The following is a 21,368-nucleotide window of genomic DNA, read 5'->3' as shown; positions in this document are numbered from 1 at the left end:
GCCTCCTCGACAGCGAGGATCCCCTCGACGCCGATCTTCTCCTCTTCTCTGACGGCGAACGGCGGTGTCGCCTCGACGGCGAGCGTCGACGCCGGGCCTTCTCTCAACGTCGATGACTCGACGACGATGCGGTCGACGGTGGTCTGTTCAGCTCCCTCGATGCCGATCGTCGACGCCGCTTCTCCCCAGAGCCCCGGGTAGATGTGGAGCAGACCGTTGTCATCCTCCTCGACGCCGCAGTCGATGCAATCGACGCTGGCGGAGTATGGGAACGCTTGCTGGACTTCCTGCCCCTGGGGAGCCCCCCAAAGGCCTCAGCATGAGCAGATGAAGCATGCCCTGACCCACCTTGTGCCTTCTGACGTCTGTCTTCAAGCCCTTGGAGCCGGATCTTCATCCTCTCTCTCAGGGTCCTGGCAGAGAAGGTTTTGCAGATGTCACACTCCTCTGGGGCATGAGAGGAGAGACGGCAGACGATACACACTCCATGAGGGTCAGAGTTGGCATTTTTTCTATCACACTCTGGGCAATTGTCAAATAAGCCAGGCATTTTGACAATACAGGGCATCCAGAAGGAACAAAAAAAAAAGGCTTAGTACTTAATAAAAAGCACTACACACAAGAAAAAGTGAAAAATCACAAATTAAACCCTTGAAAGGGAGAGCTCAATGCTCTAGGGTCCTGCTTGCAGGAGCCGGAAAAAAGAACTGAAAGTAAAAGGGACCTTCTGTGCATTCTGGGATACTGAGAGTGTTCTGGAAAGTTTTCTTATAGGCACAGTATCCTGTTCTGAGCCACATAATGGCAGCCTATGGGGCATGTCTGTCCACCACTTTCTCTATCATTCCTGAGGCTTCTGATGGTAGGGGAAGGATTTCTCTGTGGAGAACACTGGACAGGCTGTGCTGTTTGTGGTTTGTTTTTGGTGGAATTTCTAGTTGAAGTACTGGACAGTGCAGCCTGTGGATGTAGGCTGCATTATCTGTCTTTAAATTCTCTCTCAAGTGTCTTTGCAGTTCTGCAATTCTTTGACAACTTAAGAGATTATTTTTGATTGCTCCGGGTTCCACACACATGGACGGGACTATTTACTAGATTATGACTATACACAGAGATCCCCTACTACAGAAGTGTCTATCCCTCTCCTCTGTTTTGAGGTCCTGCCGCTGGGTCTCGTGGTATTCGGACTCCTCTGTATCCAGGAACATGTACTGCGGCTTCAGGTCTTCCTCTTCCTCGAAGAAAATGTCTTCTTACTCTTCCTCTAAAAGTTCTGTTGTTATCAGGGGCTCGAGCTCTTAGACGTACTTGGCTTTTTCCGTAAGTTCCATTGAAGTTTTCGGCGGAATCTTGAACACCCTAAGAGAAGCCTCGAACTCATTCTTCTTTGGAAAAATCATGGCCATTTCAGCTTAGGGAAGCCTCTTCTTGCGTCCGATTTCAGCCAAACAATCTATGGCTTCAAGAGGGGTGTGGACTTTCATTTAGATGTCGAGCTTTTTATCGCTGTTGTCTGACTCTATGGTTTCTTTGCGCTCTCTCTCTCTATTTCAGTTGTCCTTCGACGCCTTCGCCTAAGCTCTGCTACCTGCGGTGTCCTTTGAATGAGACCCATGGGGTTATATTGGCTTCTGCTTGCCTTTGGCTGGTGGTCAAGAACATGGCTTAGACCAGGGAGCTGTCATATCTGTGAGGGCATCATTAAATGGAAGGAAGGGCTCAGACATAGCTGTCTCAAGCTCTAGAATTTCTGTCAAAATATTTGTTTTAGTCTCAATGGAGGGCAACTGTAATTCTAGCACTTAGCCTGCCTCGAGACTACAGCTCCAAATGTGGCAGTTTCTTCCATTGGTGGCCCATGTGGCGGATTAAGCTACTTCTCGGAGGAGGAATCAAGCCTGCTAGCGTTTTGTGAAGCATCAACATGGTAATTGGAATTATAGGGCGGGTGTAGACGAAGTTATTTGGATGAGTGACTAAATTATGTGGCAAAAAAGACAAATTATACGACATTATGCAGCACATTTTGTGATAGCTTTATTTTATCACTTTTACACATGGTAACATTGTCTGCGATAAGATTTCACCTTATTAGTACCAGTTTAATACCCAAATACAGCAATAATCAATTGAGAGGTGACCAGTTAACTTTTGCCAAGGACTTTCAACTGTGTGTGGACAAGTTTCCGTGCCATTAGTAACTTTTTATCTGTTTGAGCGAGAAACACTAATTGCTTTTTGTTAAAATCTGCAGGTCATGCAGCAGAGAATGGATTATGTGGCAAATGTAGCAAATCCATAATTATGTGGAAAAGCCATAGCATTGCATAATTCCAGTGGCTATGGGTAGAAGGCTTCATCAATGTAAGTGGGATCAGGCCATCCCCTCATAATCATCATCATCATCATCACCACCAGTATCATGAGAGGCACCCTGTATAGGATCAGCATAAGAACCAAAAAGAAAAAAGAGCTCTGCTGATTACTGTGATGAGATAGAGACACTGGGTTATAGTAAGGCTGCATGACAACTGGCTGCGCTTTTGTAATTTTAGAACACAACAGTGGATGACCGCAAGTCTATTTTGCAGGTCTGATATGGGTGTTGCCACCAGATCATTAACAGGTGCTGATACGCCGTGGGCCGGCAGGGACCGTCCTGGCACTTGTAGCCAGAGTAAAAGTCTGGAACAGAGTCAATATGGGTTCAGTAACAGGTTCGAAGAGGACTGATGATGCCAGCATATTACCCAAATAGAGGTTCCGGCAGTTCTGTGGGACACGAAGGTGCTCCAGAGGGAGACGGAAGCACACTGAAGATTTGCAGCATGCCATCCTCAAAGTCTTGATCTGCCGCGGAATCAGGTCCAACTGAGGATTCAGTTCTATGGTCGGATACCTCGGAGTGTAAAAATTCTTGAAGCAATAGAGTCTTTTCTTGGGCATCTGAGTGGCGGGATAGTGGTAAGTCCCACTTCACCTTTGACTTCGAGTTATGCGAAGATTTGGAGCGGAAAGTGAAACAGTTGTGAAAACAGCTCTGTGACCAGACCCATGACTTAGAGAAAGAGCAGGATCTGCGTGAATACACAGACTTCTTGTATTCGGTGACATACATCATCACCTCCCAATCTCAAATCACCTTCTAGTGCAGTCGGGCACATTTCTGAAATTACTTCAAGTAGTGCCCGCTGCCTGGCACCAAAGGCACACCTTGTCTGGGTATGTGACCGACATCAGCATTGTGTAGTTGCAGCACAGTCTGAATCCTGTGGTGTTCTGTGGGGACAGCGTTCCCTAAAACACTGTGCAAGAGTCATTTATCGATGGGTCAGAAGACTGACAAAGTGAGATAAGCATCGGCAGGCGTGGAAATTAAAGGAACTGACCTCAATGTGATTATATATTGCTACACTCTATCAGTTATTGGGTGGCAATATCAGCATGCAGGTGCACTGCTACAAAATTCTCTGGATCCAGTATAGCGCCTGTGTGATAGTCTAATGGAAGGAACCTTCAGTGCCCAGATCAACAACGGACCTTCCATCCTGACCAAGGCTGAGGACACAGGTGTAACTCAATTTATGGACCCCCTCTGAACTGCCGCTGTGATGTTGGATTCCGACTTAGGGTGACCAATAAAATATGCGAGACATTATAGTGCCTCATAGTAGGTAGAATGACAGCCTGGAATGTAGTTAATTTTGGCATAACCTTCTAGATGTAATTAAGAACTTTTATTGGCTTTCTGACTACCCCCTTGAAGTCAAAGAGGAAGCATTCTTTCTCCTCTGTGGCCATAAATAGGCCAAACTTTTTTGCTGCTCTCTCAAGATGTGAATGGAAGCGAGAGACAACAAAGTATCTGCATTCATCCTCTCCTTGGTGATTTTCCTCATTCTCCAGATCATCATCTGGTACCTCATCTTCCTACTGCTTTGGTTTGTCCCCCTGCTCACTGTCTTGTTGATTTTTATTGTCACCCAGGTCACAAGGTGAAGGGGGTTTTGTTGTGGAATTGAGGTGACTGAGGGAACACCACTACTGGTGGTTTAACTTGTGTCTGTTAAAGATGTTGCTGAGGCTTAGGAGTGTAAAGCTTTAGTGGCAGTGGAACTGCCTAGTAGGGTTAGGGATGGGGAATCAACTTCTGGTATTGACAAATGCTACTGGTACCTGCATCACAGGTGATGGTAGGAATGCTTGCAGATCATTGTAACTACTGGTAATCTCTCTGGGTAACCTTCCAACACAGCGTTTTTCGTCAATTGTGCCACTCTAGAAATAGGTCCCGTTTGAGTCGGAACACCAATCACTGACGCCTTAATGGATAACTGACACCGCGAGTGTTGACTCGTCAACTATTTATTGGCGATTACTTCAAAGAGTGTCACAGGTAATCCTCCATTGGCAATAATACTGTTAGATAATTAATTTACCAAGTAAAAGAGGTTTTTTCAGATCTTGGTTACAGATGCAATCTGTTCAGAAAATGTCAGACTCCAGTTTGGCAAAAGACAGCAATATGGCACTGTTAAGTGGAAGAACCACTGAAGAAGCAAGAAGCATATTCCAGAAAAACATGGCCAAAATTTCTTACTTTTCCTCCTAATTTGCATCTATGATGATTGGTGAATAGAAGTGTAGCAAATGTGGGCAGGAAGAAGATGATGAAAAGGACATGTTCATCGCATGTCTGACATAACTGGTCACTCAGCCTCAGAGGAAGGATGGTTTATAAGATTACTGGTACAAGACATTAAAACAATTTATTAATTACTATTGTTCTGATCAGTTTAGAGCACAGACCTATTCTCAAGAAACTATAGAAAGGTGTTCTATATAAATCATTAGTTAAGAAATGACAGTACATATCTGTAAAGTGATTCTGCAAAAAGTTCCTTTGTTATTCTATAGTCGGGGACAGATGTGTGGGGCAGGCACACATCTGCTTTAAAAGAATGTGCAAACTAATCTGTGAAATAGCAGACCATGTAAGAAATACCCTCCCCTAAAGCGGCTTAGAACTAGCCCCAATAACGCAAGTCCATAAAATATTGCTCTGGCTTGTTCCTGGTCTGTGTGTTTGTTTCTTTACAGACAGATGGCTAGAAAGGAAAACAGCTAGCTAAACATACAGAAATATAGAGAGGCAGAAAAGTCAGATAGATAATTTTTTTTACATCTACCTTCCCAGCTGCTGTAATTGTGCTGAAGAGAGGGTGCCAACAATCCAGTAATAGTTTTGGATGGCGTTGGAAAACCAAAACGCTATTAATGAAGACTAAAAATACAACACACTATCAAAGAACCCCAAAAATATATATACTCGCTGCTCATTGTGAGCCGATACAACATTTATCAACAATGAACGTCGGTCATTTTTTTAAGACTTTTGCTCCCGTTCAGCAACAGACACAAAAAAAAGTAAAGCCTATAGGAAGGCATGTTTTCTAGGACAAGCAGCAGAGTGCACCTACCTGGTGGTACCGTCAGCGTGGTTCCTGTCTCCTGACAATAGCCAATGGGACGGATATAGGGGCTGCTTGAATCGCACCTGCAGTAACAAAAAAGAACGCAGTCAGTGACAGATCATGCACAAGTGATTGCTTTAAGGTGGTGCGAGGACTAGGGAGAGGCAGCCACAGATAAAGACACATTGTGCTTTGATTGATGCACTGAGGCTTGTTCGTTCTGGTCTAGCTTATTTTAGATGGCAGTGAGCCTGTGTACAGTAACTGCTTACATCTGCTGGCTTCTAGAAAGAAGCAACTTTTTTAAGACACTTAAACCCTTCCATCAACTACTGTGATCAATGTTTTCACACCTGAGAGAGAAAATAGACATTTATGAAAACGATACAGCTTCTCATGAATGGGACGGAAGTATGAAAATGCCATGGGATGAAAAGGGGATTGCCAATGTAGGACAATACTAAATTATCGCCCTGAGATTCTGTTATGAAATGTCTGGTATTCTAATGCTTGTATTTTCATTTCTCATCTCAGCATTCAGAAGTTTTGGTTGCCTGCTTGAAACTATCAAATTGGTGTGCTTCAGTGAAAATGTGCATTCCAGCCCTGGCTCTGATCTTCTGTCTCAAGCTTAAAATTAGGTTAGGTTAGTTTAGTTAGGTTAAAATCCCAGCGGTGAAGCAAGAAATCTGTGGCAAGTAAAGGATCATGGGTAACTTAGAGCCCAATTACGATGTTGGTGGATGGGATACTTCGCCACAAACATGAAGGATATTCCGTCTGCCGTATTGCAAGTTCCATATGATATAATGTGGCGGACAGGATATCCGTCACATTTGTGACGGAGTAACCAGATCGTAATCAGGCCTTTAGTGGGTTATTTTTATACGTCTTAATAAAGGCCAAGACGGAGCACTACAAACTGAAAATGGTCCTGGCCTGCTGTGAACAGTAGACAACGCCTGTGGACCAGTGTATGAAGCTGGCTCCTTAGTGGAATCACTTATTAAGCAGCAGATGTCAAGTCTTGTATCCCATTGCTGCACCACCAATGTAGGAAGCAGGCTCTTTATATGATATACCAAAATGAGGTATATCAAGCAAAGAGTCCAGGAGTTCCCTTATGAGTGGACAGGTGCTTGCTCTAGCAATCCAAAGGTGCTCTTCTAGAGAGTAGTGTGGGCGAGCAGCCTAAGGCTTATCAGAGAGGAGTGTTAGACATCTGCAAATACACACAAGTCAATAAACGACGCACACGATTAAATAAAGAAACCGACACCAATTTATAAAAAAATAGTAGTATCATTATACATGTTTAGGCACGAGAATCAATACAATCAGATTAGTAATTTTTGCAAGAGAAATACTTAACGTTTTAAAAAGTCAACACTGCATTTTTTCAGATGCTGCAACGTTATCATATGGGCGGATAAAGATGTACGGCATTTAGGTTCAGCACAGCGACATACATGACTAACCCTGGGACTTAAGGTGAATATCAGGCAAAGTCCAAGAGAGCACAAGCAGGTCACCTCCAGACGCACTAAGGAGGTGTGGTGCAATACAGCGTTGGGTGCCCAATGTTAGTCAGTGTGGAACTGTCTACTGGTAAAGAAGCTACAAGTTTTGACTGAGAGGCCAGTCAGCCTGAACCAACAAAAAGGTTCAAGTCTTACGATGCTAGGCGACGTGAGGATACCTGTGGTCCTTTTCTCCTTGGTCAGGATGGCCGAATGCAGGGGGTCATTAAGGTGACGTGTTTCTTCCTCAGGCAGCACTCGCAGTTGATGGAGTCCTGCAAACATAGGCTGCAGGTGATGTCAGAATTCATGAGGGGGAGGGAACCTAAGGAGGACCCTGAGACCACGCGGACACTGTTGTCCCACTTCGAATCGGGTAGAGGGGCTCGGTGCAATGGTGCTTGGCAGCATCAGGTTTTGGCAGTTTCAGAGTCCTTGCAGTTCTGCTTGGAGTACTTGCAGCCTGCAGGAGCAGTTCCACTGCTCCAGGGGAGTTATTGAGTCTTTAATGAAGGCCGCCCATCCCCACAGGCTTTGAAGGCGCAGCAGGAGACTTCTTTGTCCCAGGTTCAACAGGGAATAGTAGACAGCCTGGCAGGCAGGGCTAGTGCCAAGTCATCTGCTCTTCTTAAGTCTTCTGCTTTCGCAGCTCTTCAGTGTCATTCTTCTTCATAGGTCATCAGGACCTAAATTCCTCATGCCAGGGCCTTCCCTAAATATCTAATTTAGGGGTGTTAGGGGAGTGTAGGGTTTTAGCCAATGGAACACCTACACCTGGGGTCACTATGCCCCATATATGACCAGTTCCTGTGGGGAGTGGGCATAACCCAGAGTTCCTAAGCTTGCATCACCAAAATAGCTCAAAAGTCACCTTCACTTCAGGTGGGTACCATTTCGGGGGGGGGGGGGGGGAGGGGGAGGGGAGGTACTGGTCTGAGGGTGGACACGCCTATCTGACTAGCTAATTTTCCCACCTGTTTAGATGCCAAAGGGCTCTGGGCAAAGGGGGTTGGCTTCCTCTCTAGTGAGAGAAGCCATATTTGCATACCATAGGCACTGGGCTCTTTAAAGCTCCCCTGCCTTGGGATGCTAATCTACAGGTCATCCAGTGACAGTAGCGGCCGGCACAGATAGGGAGTGGCCGGGGCTGTAAAAAAAAAATAAATAAATAAATTTACCTCCTTGCCGTTCTCCCACGCTCTCCCACGTAGTCTCAATCTCTCCTCTCAGGGGGCAGAACAGGAAGCAGCCAGGCTCCCTCTCCTAAACCATTAACAACTCTGCAATGCAGCGTTGTGATTGGTCTGAGTGCCGTGGTTCGGCGCCCAGCCAGGGAACGGGGGGCCTGGGCATGTTCTCCATGTAATTAACCTATCATCAGGAGTAAAACTCACAGGATGCATCCTTGCCAGTAGAGAAACTCACAGGATGCATCCTCACCAGTAGAGAAACTCATAGGATTACCCCTTACCTGTAATAAGATGCACAGGATGACCACCCTTATCCACTGGGGACAGGGAGCCATACCCCAGGATAACCCCCATACTTGTTATCACACATGCATGGTGCACCATCACCAGCATGAAAATGATAAAATCTTTCCTAAGTAAAACTCCAAAACCAAAAATACACTATGTAAGTTCCAATTAGTACATCATACAGAATGTATTACACAAACCCAACATAAGAGCACTTTCTACCATACAGTTCTACAGACTTATTGAACACCTTCGGTAACGATATTTCTGTAAGAAACAGGTAAATTATAGATGCCTTACCTTAGAATTACCCCAAGGAGTCAGACTGGATCCAGAAAGTATTTGACAGCAGTACCTCTGCGCGTCGAAAGGTGGTGTAGGTCGGCTCCACGTCCATCGTTTGCGTCGTGGTCGCCAGGATGTAGAAGCTACTCAAATGCCGTCTTCGTGCACTGACGTCAGTTCTGTGCACCACTTTCCGGGCCAGAAACGCAGAGCCATGCAAGGCACTGACCACTGGTGCACAAAACGAGGACCCTGAAAGGATGTCCTTAACCCTAGAAATCAGTTCGCAGAACGGGGAGGATGGGTGGGGCGTTAAGGAATCTAGAACTAACCTATGTTTCTTACAGATATATCGTTACAGAAGGTGAGTAACTTCCTCATCTGAAAGAAAGATGTTCGTTATAGATTCCTTACCCCAGCAATACCAACCCCGAAGGTGGGTCTGCAAACCAAGATCACACCAGAAAGTCCTGGAGAACAGATCGGCAAAAGAGGCCATCTCTCCGGACTTGACTATCAAGGCAGTAGTGTTTCGTAACACTGAGCAAGATAAATTCTGGGACCACCTCACAGGAGTCTTAGCCCAGTTCACTACAGTTCCATGGGTTTTAGGGGGTGACTACAATTGCACGCTGGACCCCACTCTGGACCGATCACCCCCCCCCCCCGCACACTCCCCAGTCCCTCGGCAAGCGGAACTCTTTAGAGCTTGGACCACACACTGGGCGCTCACTGATGCATGGCGGCACTTACATCCACTGGCTCGCATTTACTCATTCCACTCGATACCCCACAACCTTCGGGTCCGCCTAGACAGATTCTTATGCTCTGCACCAATCCTCCCTAGGGTAACTTCTTCAGACTACCTAGGTCGGATCCTCTCTGATCATGACGCCCACATTTTGCGCTTGACCTGGCGCCCCCCACACCTACCAGTCCCCACTTGGCGTCTCCCCAGAGACTGCTTATCAGACCTGGTCTTTAGGGACACACACAAAACCAGTATACAAGATTACTTTTCACACAACGCGAACACAGCATCGTCGGCACTGGTGGAGTGGGATGCATTTAAGGTGGTGGCACAGGGGAATGCATCAAACAGATTGCAGGGGTTCACCACACATTGGAACAGACACTCCTTACCTCGGAACAGCGTCTAGCTACACTCACTAAACAAACCGATGACACGGAGGAACACGCCGTGCTCACGGCCGAAGCGAAGTCAATATATCAGACTGCCTGTGCTGATCTTCGAAAATATAATTTCAGGGCTATGAGTTCATAAGCACAGGGACAAAATGGGAGAGTTGCTCGCCTGGATGGCGAGGCAGGACACCGAGATCAAACCGATCACGGATATTATCAACCCGAAGGGTGTGCTAGTGCGATATCAAGTGGAGATCCTCCTGGCGTTCCAACACTATTACGCAAAGGTATACGGAGCCCCGGCCTGATACTCTCCATCATTCCTGGATCGCTTCCTAGATCCACTGACGTTGCCCACGATATCGGATGCTGACAGGCGTACGCTTGACACTAAAATAGCACCCTCAGAGATCACCCAAGCGCTGCGTGCCCTGTCTCGAAATAAAGCACCGGGACTCAACGGCTTCCCACTAGAATACTACCTGACGTTTTCTCCCCTGGTGGTCCCCCGATTGGCTAGGATGTTCGAGGCATCCTTGCATCTGGGAAAGCTGTCCCAGTCACTGCGAGAATCCGGGATTGTTACCTTTCCCAAACCCCACAGGGACCCACTCCACATGGGATCGTATCGCCCTATCACGCTCACGCTCCTGTCGGCAGACTGTAAGATTCTCGGGAAGATCCTAGCTGACAGATATGCCCAGGTCATACGCCCACTGATCCACCCTGACCAATGTGGCTTCGTTCCAGGAAGGAACACCTCACAGAACCTCCGCCAAGTCTTCCATGTCCAGGACCAGGTACGGGACAGATTCCCCCGCGCCGCCTGCCTCATTATGGATCTGGAAAAGGCGTTCGACACCCTCACCTGGCCATACCTTTTCTCGGTCCTGCGTCGTCTCAACTTTGGCCCGACACTCATGGCGTACACACGCCTTCTATACACCGATCTGACAACGCGAGTACGGATCGGGAAACACATCTCATCTGCATTTGAGGTTCGACGAGGCACGAGACAGGGGTGCCCCCTGTCGCCTCTGTTATTTGCCCTGGCCGTCGAAACGCTGGCAGTCAGACTAAGCCAGGAGGGAATACATTGGGGCATCCCGCTCGCGGACGGTACACATTGCGTTTCTATTTACGCAGATGACCTCCTCATATACGTCCGGGTAATCGAGATTGACCTCACCCCCATAGGGGTAGCGCTTGCTGAATTCGCAGACGCCCCGGGACTCCAGGTGAACTGGGACAAGTCTACGATCTATCCCTTTTACCCGAGCTTACCTCCCCGGGACGTTGGGCTGGGGACCCATAGACTCTCATGGTCCACGGAAGCCCCCCGGTACCTCGGTGTCCGCCTGTACCACTCTCCGGCAGACATCTTCGATGGTAATCACCGTAAAACGCTCGCTGGCCTACGCCCGACTGTTGCCTTCTGGAACAAGCTCCCACTAGCCCCGATAGAGCGGATAGCCCTGGCTAAAATGGTGATGCTTCCCCGACTCCTCTACCACTTCACTAATCTACCGGTGGTGCCACCCAGGTCCTTCTTCCGAGACCTCGACTCTCTACTCGGTACCCTTATTTGGGACGCAGGCCGACATAGGGTGGCCCTGAAAACCCTCCAACTTCCCACAACACAAGGCGGGCTCGGAGCTCCCTCCTTCTAATCCTATTTCCTGGCGGCGCAGCTCCAATGGCTGTCGTATTGGACGGCGGACCGTTACACCCAGGACACTTTTACCCCGACCGGCAGAATCACAACCCCGGAACTCACCCGTCTTCTCCTCCCGGGCGCCAAACCCCGGCGCACATACCCCCTTCAAGTCGCGATAGCGCGTCAGTGCATGATGCGGATCCACCGGATGTCCCCCGGTAGACCCCCATACTCCCGCTACTACCGTTGATAGGCTGCCCCTGACAGGACTCTTATTTCACGTCTCCAATGCTAGCTGAATGGACGCACTGTGCCATCACGGACATGGAGTCGCTTTTTGAGGAAGGTCAGCTGAAACCAATCGACCGACTGGTCGCTGAGTTCGAACTCCCCCCAGGCCAATTCCTCAGACACCGACAGCTGCTCGAGGGATTCCGTCCCTACTATAATCTCCAGGCCGGCGAACCAGACAAGCATCCAGTGAAACACACTATCCTACACATGGGAGTGGGACGCCTCTTGGTCACCTGGCTGTATAAATCGATCAGGGAACTCTTGCACGCTCCCCTGAAGACATCGGTCGCGCACTACACGACTCGGAGTGGACCAGGGCACTTGAGGCCCCAAAACGCGTCTCTAGGAATGCCCGCTTCAAAAACATTCAATACTATATACTACACAAGGCATACATCACCACGGCGCGTCTGCAAAAGTTTTACCCATCAACACAATTCCTATGCCCCAGATGTCGCTCCCCCGAAGCAGATTTTCGCCACATGTTTTGGAGCTGTCCCGACCTCCACTCCCTATGGCAAACGGTGCACGACACACTGATAGATCTCACAGGCCTCACAACACTAGCCTCCTGGGATTCCAGCGCGCTAGGCATTTTTCATGTCCCTAAACAAGAACCGGTACACAGACGCTTTGTGTACTTAGCGCTGCTGCTGGCAAAAAGATGCATATCCATGCACTGGCGGTCCCCGGAAGGTCCCCCCATAGCGGCATGGATGGGGGCGGTCTGTAAGTGGGCGGCGGCGGAGGAGGATGCCCTTAGGGAGGAGGAGGCCAGGGGTGCGCGTAAACATCCCTTCTCTATGGAATGGGCCATGCTCCTTCATAGCTTCCGGCACTTCCTTGCACACAGAAGACCCATCTACGCCCCCCCCACCCGAGCGAGCCCATAGTCATTGACAGTTGCCCTTCATCCCAGTATCGAATCCCGGTGCTGCACACTCCCTCGTCAACGCCCCGTCCCCGTGTCACCCGTCCCACTACTCACATGCGCGGGATGCCTCCACCCTCTGACCGTCCTACCTCACTGTGAGTACATACTGGGGGAACCCCTTGCCTCCCGACACCTGTTTTCTTTTACCATGATCTTGCTAGCGCCTATATGCTCCCCCGCACAGTTCAGTCCCCCCCGTTACCTGGTAACACCGCTATGCGAACGGTACAGACCCCGATCCTACGCCCTCAAGGCGGGAATTCACATACCCACTGTTATTCTCCTTCCCCCTTACGGAGCACGTTCACTGTATCTCAGCCTGAAGACTTATTTGATTGATCTGTTCTGTTTAATGGAGGAAATACCCAATTACACAAGTTTATATACAGAAATGTTGCGCGCATGGCTGACCGTGGCTGAATGTTGACGCCACGCCAGCAGATGACCCACTCTGTACCCATGTTCTGTGATGCAACAATAAAAACAAATTTAAAAAAAAAAAAAAAAAAAAGGCAGCAGTGTTTCGTAAATGTGTGTAACGAAGCTCACGTAGCTGCCTGACAGGTGTCATTTTGAGGAACTCCTCGTCCCAAAGCAGCAGTTGCTGCCGTCGTCCTGGTGGAATGGGTGCGCAGCCCCACCGCAGGCTTTGATACACAAAACGACCCATCGGGGAAATAGTCCGCTTGTGTACGGCCCGATCTTTCTTGGCGCCCATGTAGCCAACAAAGAGCTGGTCATTCACCCGGAACTATTTGGTGCGGTCCAGATAAAAGGAAAGCACACTTTTTGGGTCCAGACGGTGGAGCCTCTCTTCCCCTTTCCAAGGATGCAGAGATGGAAAGAAGGTGGGCAAAATGATGGTCTGGCCAATGTGAAAGGCAGTGAAACCTTGGGAAGGCAGGATGGACGGGCCCTGAGAACCACCATGTCCGAATGGACAGACAAGAAAGGAGACTTGGATGAAAGAGCCTGGAGCTCACTTACTCTTCTGGCAGATGTGATGGCTACCAGGAATACAGTTTTAAGCGTCAGAAGCCTCAAAGAACAGTTGTGAAGCAGCTCAAAGGGACCACACATTAAATAGGTTAAGACCAGATTCAAGTCCCACTGAGGAATAACAAAGGGAATAGTCGGAAAGAGATAAGTTATGCCTTTCAAGAAACTATCTACAACGGGGACTTAAAAAGAGAAGGCTTACATGGAAGCCGAAGGAAGGCAGAGATGGCCGAGAGATAGCCCTTGATAGTGCCCAGAGCAGAGCCCTGCTGGGCCAAAGAAAAAAGAAACAAGAGAAACTCAGAAAGAGGGGCATAAAGGGGATCCACAGAATTTGCTGTGCACCATGCCACAAATTTGTTCCACCGCCAGGCATATATCATCTTAGTGGAGGGATGTCTGGCTGCCAAGATTACATCACAAACTTCGGGAGGCAGGTCAAAAGACATCGACTGCCGCCGCTCAATCTCCATGCGAGGAGGTGGAGGCTGAACAGGTTCGGGTAGAGGTCCGTCCCCTGCTGCTGCGACAGAAGATTCTCACGAAGAGGCAGACTGGTCGGAGGATCGAGGGCCATGTTGAGCAGCTTGGGATACCAGACTCTTTGTGCGCAATCCGTAGCCACAAGGACGAATTGGGCCTGGTCGCGCCTAATCTTCTTCAGCACTCTGGGCAGAAGTGGTATAGGCGGAAAGGCAGACAACATACCGCAACTCCACTCGAGATTAAAAGCGTTGCCTAGCGCGTGCTGCCTTAGAAATTCCAACGAGCAGAATTGCTGACATTGCACATTCTCTCCGGTGGTGAATAGATCTAACCAAGGCTCTCCCCACTGTCAATCAATCAATCAATCAATCAATCATGACACTTGTATAACGCGCTACTCACCCGGAAGGGTCTCAAGGCGCTTGGGGAAGGGGTCCGCTACTGCTCGAACAGCCAGGTTTTGAGTTGTCTCCTGAAGGCGAGGTGGTCCTGGGTCAGCCGAAGGTGGATGGGGAGGGAGTTCCATGTCTTGGCCGCCAGGTAGGAGAAGGATCTGCCTCCGGCGGTGGCTCTTCGGATGCGTGTCGAAAGAGACCTTGCACCACCTGAGTGAAGATGCCATTCTTGATCCATCATGCACCTGCGGCGGAGTTACTTAGCCCTGGCGTTCAGGGAACCTGCCAGGTGTTGAACGGGATATGCCCTGATGTTCCAGCCATGTCCAGAGGTGGAGGGCCCCCTAACATAGGGTCCACGACCCCACCCTACCCCACCTTGTTTGTTGCAGTACCACATGGCGGTGGTGTTGTCCGTGAACACCTGTACTACTCTTCCCCAGACAGAGGGAAGGAATGCCTTGAGTGCAAGACGGATCACCTGGAGCTCCAGAAGGTTGATGTGGAGCCCACACTCCGCCAGAGACCAGAGGCCTCTGATCTCTGCCTCTCCCATGTGGCCGCCGCATCCCAGAAGAGATGCATACGTCTCCACTGTGTGCTCTGGTTGGGGAAGGGAGAGGGATCTGCCCAATCTCGGTTTGCAAGCCACCACTGCAATTGTTGTGCAGTGCCCTCCAAGATCTGGACGCAATCGGACAGATTCCTAGCACCTACTAGAACTTCAGGTTCCACTGCAGAGCCTGCATATGCCACCTGGCATGATCGACCAGCGGAATGCAGGAGGCCATGAGGCCCAGCAGCCTCAAGGTCATCCTGACCGAAACCCAGGATAGAGGCTGAAAGATAGGAATCATAGCCCGAATATCCCAGATTCACTGTTCAGGAGGATAAACCTGAAACCGCGTTGGGTCCAGAACCGCTCTGATGATGAGGATCTTCTGAGAGGGGATCAGGTGTGACTTCGGCACATTGATGGAGAACCCCAGCGGATGCAGGAGGTTGGACGTAGTCTGGAGTTGGGAGTCAACAGTCTGGGGCGAGCCCGTCTTCTACAGCCCGTCGTGGAGCTAGGGGAAAACTGAAATCCCCGATCTGCGCAGATGAGCTGTGACCACTGCGAACACACTAGGGGCGCTGGTAAGGCCCAAGGGGAGCACAGTAAACTCTATTGCTCGTGGCCTACCGTGAACCGCAGGTAACGCCGGTGGGCTGGCAGGATGGGGATGTGAAAATAAGCATCCTGCAAGTCCAACGCTATCATCCAGTCTCCAGGGTCGAGGGCAGACAAGACCTGATCGAGCGTCAACATCTTGAACTTCTCTTTCCGGAGTAAGCGGCTGACGTTCCTGAGATCCACGATAGGACGCAGGCTCTTGTCCTTCTTGGGTACCAGAAAGTAGTGGGAATAACAACCACACCCTAGTTCTGGGACAAGAACACGCTCAATGGCTCTCTTGGTCAAGAGAGCCATAACTTCCTGTTGGAGAAGGCCCAGGTGAGAGTCCGACATGCGGTGGTATCGGGGTGGCATGGCTGGAGGGGTAGCCTCGAAGGGGAGGGAGTAGGCCCTTCAGACTATCTGCAAAACCCACCTGTCCAACATGATGGGGCGCGGGGGGGGGGGGCAGATCCTGCCGCCCACTGGCTTTTGATGGGCCTAAAAAGTTAGACTAGGAAGGCTTGGACGCTGCTGCAGAGGGGGTTGGTGGTCTGACCCGCCCGCTGGCTCCCGGACCACGGTGGTGGTTCCCACGTCCCCGGCCGTGCGAAGATTGGGAAACTTGCTGCGGCCTGTGGCTCTGGGCGGGACGTAGTGGGGCACCCCTCCCGTAGCCACGAAAGGGGGGAAAAGTAGACTGAGCTGGGCGGCTGGAGAGGCCCAAGGACTTGGCCATAGCCCATGAGTCCTTGAAGCGCTCTAGAGCGTTGTCTGCTTTGTTGCCAAAAAGGCGACGGCCATCAAGTGACGAAGGGCTACTGACGTGGAAATCGTCCTGCCTGGAGAGTCGGCGGTTTTCCAGCCCACAACGGATGGTACACTTCATTGCATCCCTTCCGGTGGCAATAGCCTGGGAGAGCACTGTCCGGGCCTCCTCCGGACTCTGAGGCAGCACCTGAGCAACCATGTCCCACATAAAGTGGGAATAACAGCCCAATAGACATGCAGTCTTTACAGACCGCAGTCCCAAGCTGGGGGAAGAGAAAATCTTCTTTGCAAGATGATCCAGCTTCTTGGATCCCTTTCCGGTGGAGCGGTAGGGAATGCGCTCTTGGAAGTGGAGGCATGGACAACCAAGCTCTCAGCAGTGGGGTGTTGGGAGAGGAAAGTGGGGTTGCCTGGAGCTGGGCGGTGGCATTGGGCAATCATCCTATCCAAGGGAGTCCCCGTGTTGGGGCTGGACCAGGTGCCCAAAAGGACGTCCCCAAGGGCCTCATTAAACGGCAGCAGGGGCTCCGAAGAGCGCGTAGACGGCTGAAGCACCTCTGTCAGGAGGTTAGTTCTGACCGCCAGCTTAGGAAGCTGGAGGTTGCGAGCCTCGGCCGCCTTACGATATACCAATGCGTATGATGCTTCCTCCTCCGGAGCCACTGTAGGAGGAGACAACATGCCAAGGTCAGGGAAGGTGTCTAGACCACTTGCATTCCCCCAGTTCCTCTCTCCAGTCCTGCTCAGAGTCTAGCTGATCAGTCAGAGGGTGACCTGACCCCTCCTAAAACTCCTCCTCATCCTCTGGGTGCCAATCTGGTCGAAAAGGGACCCCAGGAGTGAAATGGGACACAAAAACCCGCTTGGTGGCGGATCCGGTGTCGGGCGATGCCAATCCGGCACCGGGTGAACATCAGGATGGAGGCGGGGCCGATGCCGGCCGGGGGCACGACTGGGGTCAGCTGAGACCGTACCAGAGGAAGCGGCGCCAGTGGAGGTGTAATAACGTCAACCAGCACTGTCCGGATCCAGGTCTGGATCCAAGGGGGGCCTGCGGCACCGGAGCCGTCGGCGGAGTAGGCCTAGGCCCCCCAACCGAGTCCGCTGGGCCGGAAGGTTCGGGCTGCCCAAAGATGGCATGCTTCGCCTCCTAAAATTTACAAAGCAGGGCAGGAGTTGCTCCGGATCCCGGGCAGGGAGGGAAGCCTTGAGTTGGCTTTTCAGGCTCTGCGCACGGAGACGAGCGAGGGGCACCGCCCACATCCCCCGTCGCGTCAGCCGGCTGACAGGGAGAAGTCAAAGAGCGACAATGCTTCTTCGACTTCTTCTTGTGCTTCGACTTACCTGACCCCGAGTGCGAAGACTTAGAAGAGTGATGATGGCTCCACGACCGGTCCCTCTACCTCCCTCGCGACCGGGATCTCAAACAGCGCAGAGCCAACTGCCGGCACTCAAGAAGCTTTAGGGACCGCTCCCAGGCAACAGAGACACAAGCAGTGCTGATCCATGACCAATTCAGCCGGCTACAGGAACCCGTTTGCCTTGAAACCGGGCATCCCTCGTGTACCAGGAGTCGTCGACTCAAAAAAGATGTCGACAAAAGTAGCTCAAAAAAGTTCAGTCAAAAAGTGACTGGAGGTACAGCTCCCTTCGGATCTGCGCCGGCTGGCGCGGAGAAAGAAGGAACTGACGTCAGCGCGCGAGGGGGGTCTAACTAGATGCTGTAACGTCATTCTGGCGACCATGATGTCAACGACGGACTCGGTGGATGCTACCTGTCGACGCGCAGAGGTACTGCTGGCAAAAAAACTTTCCGGATCCAGTCTGATGCCTGGGGGTAATTCTAAGGTAAGGAATCTATAAATAACATGCTTCTTTCAGATAACTGGAACAACATTAATTATAATAAAGACAAACACAGGACTGTAGTTTTGCACAATAGTTGCATCTTGTAATAATATGACTCCAATTAAGTGTAACAATCAACAAAATAAGTGATCATAGTGTAGATGATGCAGTGCTCCAACGGTGATTACATTCACAAAGAACATAGATAAAAGACACTGTACAATTCCCAATGGTTGTAGGAATTCATTTAGAACATTCTAAGAGGGTTTGCATAGTCAGTATAGAATCCCTTGAAGTTAAATTACATGTAACAAACAAGAGGGACGGTTTGTTGATGTTTCAAACCTGTGTGACTGTTAGAGTCTCTTCAGCTTGTAGTCATCTGACTACCAGGCCACTTAATAGTGAGATCACTTGTGTGTAACAGGAAGAGCTACCAGGTCTTCAACCTATCCCAGTCAAATATATCAGTGCCGGGGCATATTCTTTAAGAATTAGTATTAATCCTATTCATACCCAGCGCTGCAAAGCTGGACCCAAACTGATCAAACAAGTACCAATATTGAGGCAAAAGCGCCCAAATTTGGATTTCAATATTTTCTGCAAACAAGCACAAAGTGGAGCTAATCTCACTCCGTTCGACACCAAAGTCGGTTCAATTATTAAGTCTGAGTAACTCTGGAATCCCTCTAAGACACAGAAGAAGGTACCATTGTTGAATGAATTCCATGGTTAAATTGTTACATTAATACACACAAAACACTACAAGGATCTTTAACTGGACAAAACAAATGAATTTAACGTTCTCATTATGTAACAAAAACCATTCATAGGCTAGAAATGTGACACATCTTTACTAAAAACATACAGCCAAATAACCATACACAACTGACTTAGGGTAATCCTAGAACCATACGAAAAAAAACATTGATCTCTACAAAACATAACAAGCATTTGCAATGCAATAGGTCTCGCATTATTAAAGTTTGAGCTATTGGTATTGCTAAATAATGCAACACCAATAGCTCAGGTACAGACACAAAGACAGAGACACACAAAGCCACACATAGTGTGAGAAACACAGACACACAGACAGACACACACAGACAGACACGCGGACAGGGACACGCGGACAGAGACACGCGGACAGGGACACGCAGACAGAGACACGCAGACAGAGACACGCAGACAGAGACACGCAGTCAGAGACACGCAGACAGAGACACGCAGACAGAGACACGCAGACAGAGACACGCAGACAGAGACACGCGGACAGAGACACGCGGACAGAGACACGCGGACAGAGACACGCGGACAGAGACACGCGGACAGAGACACGCGGACAGAGACACGCGGACAGAGACACGCGGACAGAGACACGTGGACAGAGACACACAGACACAAAGTAGACAAACAGACAGAGACAAACAGACAGAGACAGACACAGACATAGAGGCAGACATAGAGGCAGACAGAGGCACACAGGCAGAGACAGACAGACAGAGGCACACATACAGAGACACACATACAGAGGCACACATACAGAGACACGCAGACAGAGACACGCAGACAGAGACACACAGACAGAGACACACAGACAGACACACAGACAGACACAAAGTAGACACGCAGACAGAGACACACAGACAGAGACACGCAGACAGACACGCAGAGACACGCAGAGACAAAGACAGACAGAGACACACAGACACAAAGACAGACAGAGACACACAGACACAAAGACAGACAGAGACACACAGACACAAAGACAGACAGAGACACACAGACAGAGACAGACAGACAGACAGAGACACACAGAGACACATACAGAGGCACACATACAGAGGCAGACAGAGACACGCAGACAGAGACACGCAGACAGAGACACGTAGACAGAGACACGCAGACAGAGACACGCAGACAGAGACACAGAGACACGCAGACAGAGACACATACATAGAGGCAGACAGAGGCAGACAGACACACACAGGCAGAGACACACAGACAGACAGACAGAGGTACACAGAGACATACAGAGGCACACATACAAAGGCACACATACAAAGGCACACATACAAAGGCACACATACAGAGGCACACATACAGAGGCACACATACAGAGGCACGCAGACAGAGACACAGAGACACGCAGACAGAGACACGCAGACAGAGACACACAGAGACACGCAGACAGAGACACATACATAGAGGCAGACAGAGACACACAGGCAGACAGACAGAGGCACACAGAGACACATACAGAGGCACACATACAGAGGCACGCAGACAGAGGCACGCAGACAGAGACACGCAGACAGAGACACGCAGACAGAGACACGCAGACAGAGACACGCAGACAGAGACACGCAGACAGACACGCAGACAGAGACACATACAAAGAGGCAGACAGAGACACACAGACAGAGACACGCAGACAGAGACACGCAGACAGAGACACGCAGACAGAGACACGCAGATAGAGACACACAGAAACAAAGACAGACAGAGACACACAGACACAAAGACAGACAGAGACACACAGACACACAGACAGAGACACACAGACACAGATAGACAGACAGACAAACATGTGTATGCTGGGCCTGGTGGCTCAGTGGACTAATGCTCCACTGCAGGGGCCTTTGTTCAACCTCTTGGCCACAGATTTCTTTTTGCTCTAGCAACGCCCCCCTGACCCTGCCTCCACCGGTGCTGCCCTTGGCCACAAACCACCCTGTAAATCCCCCCCCCCCCCCCCCCCCCCCCTCCGAGAGAAAGTTTGTGAGTACCCATGCGCCTAACAGGATGCTGACAGAGACACACAGACAGAGACACACAGAGACAAACAGACAGAGACATAGAGACACACAGACAGACACAGAGACACACAGACAGACACAGAGACACACAGACAGAGTCACA

At 50.0% G+C, this 21,368-nt stretch overlaps 1 protein-coding gene across 4 annotated transcripts in view; it reads right to left on the bottom strand.

The window, feature by feature from the left end:
- The window catches only part of L3MBTL3 (L3MBTL histone methyl-lysine binding protein 3), a 713,216-nt gene that overhangs the window by 229,772 nt on the left and 462,076 nt on the right, over positions 1-21,368 (bottom strand). For all 4 annotated transcript variants that reach the window (XM_086957521.1, XM_086957523.1, XM_086957520.1 and 1 more), the window contains exon 12: positions 5,481-5,557. In XM_086957521.1, the coding sequence (XP_086813647.1) occupies positions 5,481-5,557 (77 nt within the window). The remainder of the gene's footprint in view (positions 1-5,480; positions 5,558-21,368) is intronic.

The sequence above is a fragment of the Lissotriton vulgaris genome, chromosome 2_1 (genome assembly GCF_964263255.1).
Source record: "Lissotriton vulgaris chromosome 2_1, aLisVul1.2, whole genome shotgun sequence".
NCBI lineage: Eukaryota > Metazoa > Chordata > Amphibia > Caudata > Salamandridae > Lissotriton > Lissotriton vulgaris.
Note: the sequence above shows the minus strand (reverse complement) of the source record. Positions and strands in the feature narration are given on the sequence as shown.